Source organism: Pavona decussata, unplaced genomic scaffold, assembly GCF_977016875.1.
Source record: "Pavona decussata unplaced genomic scaffold, jaPavDecu1.1 SCAFFOLD_68, whole genome shotgun sequence".
Taxonomy (NCBI): domain Eukaryota; kingdom Metazoa; phylum Cnidaria; class Anthozoa; order Scleractinia; family Agariciidae; genus Pavona; species Pavona decussata.
The window spans coordinates 442,475-450,000 of NW_028145487.1; the positions used below are offsets into that span (position 1 = coordinate 442,475).

Here is a 7,526-nt window from a genome sequence, read left to right on the forward strand (position 1 = left end):
CCTAGCCAAGAAGCTCTCAGAATAGAATGAGGAACCTTATCACATTACTATCACTTGGATTAGAACATTGCTTTCTTTTGAGATCACTGGGTGAAAAATTAGATTTGACTCGAGATGAATGCTGTGTAAATATGAGTCAAATATGACATTTGTCATATTTGTCCATATTTAATTGACAGACAAATATGGTATTTATCCTTGAGATAAATAGGATAATGATGCATTTGCTCCAATGACAAATATGACCAAATGTGATGTATATCTAAGACAAATATCACATTTGTTCCGTTTAAATACAGACAAAGGTGTTTAAAGATGACATTTGATGTGGGCAAATGTGGATCTTACGTCATCTTCAAACTAGGGGAACATATATTTGGGTTTGTCTGAAATAATTGTTTTTTTCAAAATTCTGCAATTTCTTGATTCTGTATGTGCCTTTATGGCTTATAGTAAGGTATTTAACTCATCAAAATTGTTTTTGATTCATATTAATAATTGTATTTGTATGATTAAGTAGCAGATTTGAAAGACAAGTCAAACAGAAATTCCACTCATGAATGTACAAGGTTGAGAAATGTTTTATTATAAATCCTGCATTTTTTTTACAATACTTTAAAAATGTTGCTTCAAAATATTTTTACCTAACAGTAAGAGCTCCTAAATGTGTTGTTAACTATAATAAATTAAAATTTCAGCCTAACTTTAACTCTATCTAGCTAGTTTAAAAATGTGGAAAACATGAATTCAATAAAGGAAAGTGGTTTTATATGCTTCTTGAAGCCACAACAGTTAATTAGAACTCTAATGATGAAACTTTACTCAATTTAACACACATTTCAACTAATTTTTCCACCAGTAAACAAGTCTTCCTTTCTTTTTTTTTTCAAAAGAAATTAAGAAGTTGGTTTTTAACAAAACCAAATACAATCTTGGATCAAATTCACAAAAACTGTAACTTACTTAATTCAAACAGAGTTTGGCCATGGGCAAGAGGGAGATCAAGCTACCATACACTGTAGCTGGTGCTTGCTTTCACATATGTTAAGGACGGTACCGTGCCTACTAATACCAAAGTATATTTGTGCGATTTATGACTATGCGGGAAAAGCAGATCTTAGCAAGGCCTATTGGAATCCGAAAAGAAAATTGGGGGTAACCAAGCATTTTTCAGAGATAATTGAGCAATAATATCTCTAACAAGCGCCAAAATATAAAACAATGTATGGGATTTTTTCCTAAATTGAAGCATAATTATCTCTGAAAAATGCATGGTTACCCCCAATTTTCTTTTGAGATACGAAAAGCATTTGCTAAGTTCTGCTTTCTCCGTAGAGTGTTAAACCGCGCAATTTAAATATTCCTGTATTAGTATGCACCACCCATAGGAAACCTGAGTATCTCACGATTCGCAGTAGCAATAGTAGGCACCGTCCTTACGCAAGCTCCAGTCCAGATAATATCATTTGAAAAACATAACTGTGATTATCATAATTACAGATCAAACTGGATTGATATAAATGGCCATGCATAGATATGAAATTTCTCTTTGAGTGTTGAAAAAAATCTAACTTGTTCGCTGCCCTCACTTGTGAAATATTTTTCAACGCTCAAAGAGAAATTTCATAGCTCCAAACGGCCATGTAATTAGATATTTACTATTATAAACACCAATGAAATACTAAACCATTTCACTCTCGCTGTAAAAGGCATGATTCATCATGTAACCATAGAAATGGTGATCTCTTCACTTATGAAGATAACATGTTTTCATTTGAAAGCTGATTTGGTATGTCACTTTGACACTTAGAAAAAATTTTTTTGGGTTGTTTCTATATTAAGAAACATTCCTGCCAACAAATAATGAATAAAATAATATCTATATCAATCATATATACAGTGTATCTATATCAAAATTCAAGGAAGAATTTTGACTATGAAATCTGTTACAGGGGTTTCATTAAGAGCTGGGCACCAGGCAAATTGAGCTAAATTGACTGGCTGTGAGGATGGTTTTGCTGGCTGGTTTGACCATTTAGTGAAAAGTTTGTGTTATTGAAAACTTCATTTCAAAAAGTTTTGCCTGCCTGAGAACTGACCCAAAAATATTAATGAAACCCCTGGGCCCTGTTGTTTGAAAGCGATTAAGGCTAATCCACGATTAAAAGTTAACCAAGGTTTTTATCTTGCTCGTTTAAAATGAGCTTAAAATACAGAAAAGTCTATGTCAATACTGAAGGACAAAAGTCTTTTTTGAAGAATCTTCATTGATTAGCAATTAAACTCTAATCAAAGTTCACGTTAATCCAGGATTAGCTTAATCGGGCTTCGAACAACTGGGCGCTGGTCTGTTATTAATCATAAGACACGAGTTCAAGATCGCAAGTCAGTAATCTCGCAAGTCAGCACGTGCACTTAAGGCCCATGCTGGCGCAGACATTGGATAGCAACGGAGGCTGTTTGCAACATAACCTCCTTCCTCACGTTTGACCATCATCCTCTTTCCCCGCTCACTTCTTGCTCTGTTTGCTTTTCTGTCCAGACTTTTCAGTTCCCTCGTCAATTCATCCGAGCGCCATTCAAACCGTTTCACAACCAACTTCGTCATTCTACCTTGTCCCTCTTGATCTTCATCTGAATTTGACTCATATACGCTCTCTTCAGGTGACATGTAGTCAATGGAGAGTACTTCGTCCAGTTTCCTTTTTTTTTCTTCTGAGTATAGTGACTGCCTCAGCGCTGCTCGACGAGACTTGAGTTTCTGCAAATACGTGAAATATACAAATTAATAAGTAACAAAAGCAGCTACAAGCGTGGTTTTGGGCAATAAGACAAAAAACATCAAGTAAGCAATGCAAAATATATCAGATTGCATGCAATGAAAAAATTTTCTCTGTTCAGAATCTCAAAAAAGCAAAAGTGCAAAGTATTAGTCTAGTAAAAGCCATGAACCTAATATAACTGGTCCTTTATATTGTATGGAGATTTCACTAACAGATTTAACTGTTACAAGTCACACACTGCATTTTAGTTCATGTGTAGGCTAATATGCTTTTATTATTACACATGTAAAGTTGCTTCAAAACATAATTGTATGCTTAAGGTGTCTGGTTTTGATAACTTACATTGTGGCACCGTTGGTTCCTTCTTGCAGTTATCACACTTTCCTCTTGTTTATTAGCCACTTGAGGCAGCCCTTCCTTCCTCACACATGTCAAAACTCTCTTAGACTTGGCTTTAAGGGTCTTGTAGTACGTTTTTATGGCACCTGTGACAGAAGTAATTAAAAACATTGACCATGCATGTAACAATAAACTGGTTAAAATGGCAATATGGTTCTTGTATAAAGGTCCTAACAATAAAGTCTGCAAACAAGCCAAGTGGCCCATTAGGCTGGAGTTTACCCTGTTTTCTTAAGTCATTGAACAGTGATTGATGACATTAATTAGTCATTGATATAATACACGAAAAAAAAACTACATTCCGTTTTATCTTTCAAATTGTTGGCCTATACATTGTTATACCTGGACAAGTCTTGGATTCTTATGAATTCAGTTTCTTTCCCCGTTTTATCCTTCCTGTACAATTCCTCTTGCCTATCATAATTGTCACAACCTTTCACGTAATCATTTACTTTTTAACTGGAAAGTCATTTGTGATGAAGAAAAATACCAATAAATCATAGGATGCATGTGTATACATGCAGGGTTCTCATTAGAAGGCAGGACCCGGGTACCGGTACCAGGATACACAAGAGTCAGTACCTGCCTACTTTCAAACTGAACATAAAGAAATTCACTTCAAGTGTAATTTTCTGCCTAGCTACTCTCCTGTAGGTGCCCCCCTACTTCAAAACTTAATGAAACCCCTGTACATGTGCAGAATAAGAATATATGTGAATTCAATGAGTAATATTGACGAGTAATAGATAGGTTAATCACTGTATAATCAAAAGCCTCAATGAATCAAGTCATTGATGTCATAGATAGGTCACAAAATTTCTGGTCATCAATAACTCATTGATCATCACCAACAATCAATTCATGACTAACCAGTTGATTACTAATTATTGATAACCCATCAGTGAGTAATTGATGTCATTAACTCTTGATTAGTTACGTCTGGTTATAAATAGTAATACAGTGGAATCTGGATTTCTCAAACCCTTGACTTGATCTCCAACCTCCTGATTTCTTGCACCAAAAGTTGTTTCCCTCCGCTCAGTCAACAAATTTTAATTTTAGTTATTTTCTTGTACCAATTTTTGTTTCCCATAAAGGTTTAGCAATCCAAATTCCACTGTCCATGTAGATGTAGCCATATCATCTATACTTACGCTCTAATAGAACAGGATCGGCCTCTTTGAAAGCTGATGCTGCCCGAACGCCTCTCTCAATTGCTCGGGTGACCTCAAGATTAGTGTCATCATTAAAACTGAAAAGTAAAAAGAATACATGTACATGTTCTGTATGTTCTTTCTCTGTGACTAACTAGATACATGGTTTGATGGAGCACTTACACTGTAGGTACATGTATGTGTTTGGTCTTCTCGTCCATCAATCAGACTTCTTTGCAGCTCCAAGTTTATCATTATATCATACAAGTATAGGACTTGGCATGGAAAGGCAGTAATCTTAAAGGGGCACTACAGTATGTACAGTTAGGACATGATCATGAGATGATTTTGAAATGCACAAAGTTAAAAGAAATAGTTGTAAAATCTTTTAACACTTAACTAATTTATGCTTTTTGACTTTCCTTCAACTATTCATTCAATCTCACTCATGGTGTTGTAGGGGCATTGATATGTGAGCAGCGTAGTTTATTGTCAGTTTCAACACCATTTTGACATGAAAGCAGCAAAAATAATGATAATTATTGTATACAGTATAGTGCCCCCTTAAGCAATGTTATCTGAAGGTTATAATCAGACCCAAATATTTATTGCTACATAGTGATAGTTGATGAAGCCCCTGACATCAACTATCACCTCAAAGAAATTTTGAGGTCATAATCTACATGAACTTGTTAAGGTATCACCAGTGACCACCAGAAATATGTGGCCACAAAAACAGTTGCACTATATATGGAGAATGTAAAATCCTCTATTAAAATGTGCACAAAGGATAAATTATTACTGCTTATTTACAGGTTATGCCTTGTATACAATTTCTTACCTTTGATCTTGTTCAAAAGTCCACTGTGTTGGTGGGTCTTTCTCTTTCAACTTTGCCACAACTTTATGCACACATGCCTGCATAAAATACATGTCAAATACAACATACAGTGTTAAGTACTGTAGAATCGCAAGAAAAGAGGAGCGCTAAAGTAAAAACCCCTGTTTGACCCTGGTCAGGCCATAGATCCTTCAGACACTTTGACCATAGCAAACTATCGTTAAACAAGGGAGAGGATGTGAAAGTAAGGGAATTTTTGAAGAATTTTCAGGAAGTGACATACAATAACTATTGACAGAGGCATCCCATGTGAGGATGTTAAAGGAGAAGGTCACTCGAAAAAATGCCTTTTTTGTCAACTCTAATCTTCTCATCCCACTAATTTTGTTTTGGAGGAAATGGCATCGCATAAAGACTGCCTGGCTACCATGTACAGTTTTCAAATGGCAGCTCCAAAGTCAAATTTTGGGCTTCTTCTGAGGCAAATTTCTTCAGGATAGCATGCAGGCACTTTAGAGGCTGATAGTTTGGTTCAGGTAGAAAAACCCAATGTTTACTTGCTATAAGTGGAGACAAAAAAGCAAGCTTTTTGGAGTGACCTTCTCCTTTAATTTGGGAAAGAAAATGGCAAACTTTGAGAATTGCAGCTCATTGAAAGAAAACATGTCTTATACATGTACCTTCTGTACTTCTCACCTGCAGAGGGTGCTACCTTTCTCTCCACTTAAACATGGAGTGGGTCTATAACAGAAGGCTTTTTTTTTAGAAGTAAGGAATACCTTTTGAAGTAAACGGACAATAGCTTCAGGAGAAGACTTAAGAAAGATAATCAACTTTTTTTATTTCAACTTCATAATCTTGTTTTCCCACTTTATCGGAGTCTTTTGAAGGCGATAGGTCGTGTGTTATCAGTAACCGCTGTAATTTGGTCAAGGAATAAGTTTGGAAACTAAATCTTGCGAAGTCCTGAGATACAAGCAGACGGCAAAGATAATGTGCAAAACGAAAATTTGGCTGTTAAGTAATTATACATGTGGCTGGATTTGAACATCCCAAAGAAGTTGAGAGTAATCCAAGTGGGCTTTATGTCTCACCCACTACAATCGCCACCATCTCTCCCACCCCCCTTCCCCCCACCCCCTCCCACTCGGGCAGCTAAAAATAACCAAAATGGCCGCCCATTGTGATGACACGTGTGCGCATGAAATCAGCTACAAAATCCTTAATACTCACCACCATATCTCTTGGAAGGTTTTCATTTCTCCTTTGTGGCAAAACAGTGTTGGATGACCCTTGCAAGTTGTCAATTTTTTCTGTGAGAGCAGCAAGTTTTCTTTGAAGAGCGTCAAACTGCCTCTCGTGGTCGCAACAACTTCCTCTATCAGATCCTCTTGCATTGACAGTAGACAGTGGCGTGTTGACTGGAGTTGATTGGCCGTTCGGTGAGCTGGAAGATGGCGTTCTGCAAGGCAGAATTGAACGCGAGCGATTGGAATTATTGGAGGCGACGCATGGGAAAGTCGGCGAAGTATCTTCAGGTCCAGATTCACTAGCTAGTACTGTCACGACGGCTACAGTTTTCAGAGCGAGATCGAGATCTCTCGATGGAAATCCGTGGGCGCTCTTGCCCTCGTGGAACAATTGGTGTCGTTCTCGAAGATGTCTAAATAATAAATACAGAATGAGAGGAAAATTTAACGACCAATCTAACACGGACCGCGGCTGTTTAAACTTGTTGAAACTCACCGTTTGATTTAAGGGCCTTGAGATAGGTGATTCGGACGGAGAAGTTCTCGAATTCTCTGATCTACCTCTAGCAGACATATTGAAAAACAGCGAACAGTAAATACGTGACCAGATGATTTAAAGATCGACAACGCAGGGACGAAATACTTCACGCACGAGCGAAGTGAAAGTGACGCTCAAAATATCCCGCCGATTATGCTAAACGACCTAACTGGTCGTTCTGGATTGGAGGAAAAGCATCACGTGAGTACAGTCATACAAATTAGCATATTTCGTTTGCTTACAAAATACAAGTAGATCGCAGTACGCGTTATTTCTGGAGTGTCTTAAAATTATCGTCCTTTTTTTAGCTCAGTATCTTTCCTGGAAATGAGAGGGAAGAGGTATTACTGCAGTCACTGTGATGACTTTGTTAGTCGAGGTACGCGATCGAGACATCTCAAACAAATCACAGAGAGAAAGGAATCTGCCTCAGAAGCTGAAAGTGACAGTATTAGCGACGGCGAGACAAGTTCTGAAGTTCATAGCTTGGAAATCCGCGATAGTTTTGATGATCATGAAGAATGCTACAGAGAAGATTTAGCCAGTGGCGATTGTTGTGAT

General features: G+C 37.2%; 1 protein-coding gene and 1 pseudogene across 2 annotated transcripts in view; one reads left to right on the forward strand and one right to left on the reverse strand.

Annotated features, from left to right (window-relative positions):
* Window positions 1–563: 563 nt before the first annotated feature.
* On the reverse strand, window positions 564–7,064 carry LOC146477857 (uncharacterized; annotated as a pseudogene). Its single transcript, XR_014865285.1, has 6 exons — window positions 6,924–7,064; window positions 6,411–6,840; window positions 5,178–5,254; window positions 4,337–4,434; window positions 3,126–3,268; window positions 564–2,761 (listed from the first exon to the last, which is right to left on the reverse strand). The product of XR_014865285.1 is annotated as an uncharacterized LOC146477857 (transcript).
* Window positions 7,065–7,068: 4 nt separating this feature from the next.
* LOC146477858 (uncharacterized) overlaps window positions 7,069–7,526 on the forward strand; it is a 5,016-nt gene continuing 4,558 nt past the window's right edge. The window contains exons 1-2 of the mRNA XM_085112958.1: window positions 7,069–7,166; window positions 7,274–7,526. The exon at window positions 7,274–7,526 is cut by the window's right edge and continues 13 nt beyond it. Of these exons, the coding sequence (XP_084969084.1) occupies window positions 7,293–7,526 (234 nt within the window). The 5' untranslated portion in view covers window positions 7,069–7,166; window positions 7,274–7,292. The remainder of the gene's footprint in view (window positions 7,167–7,273) is intronic.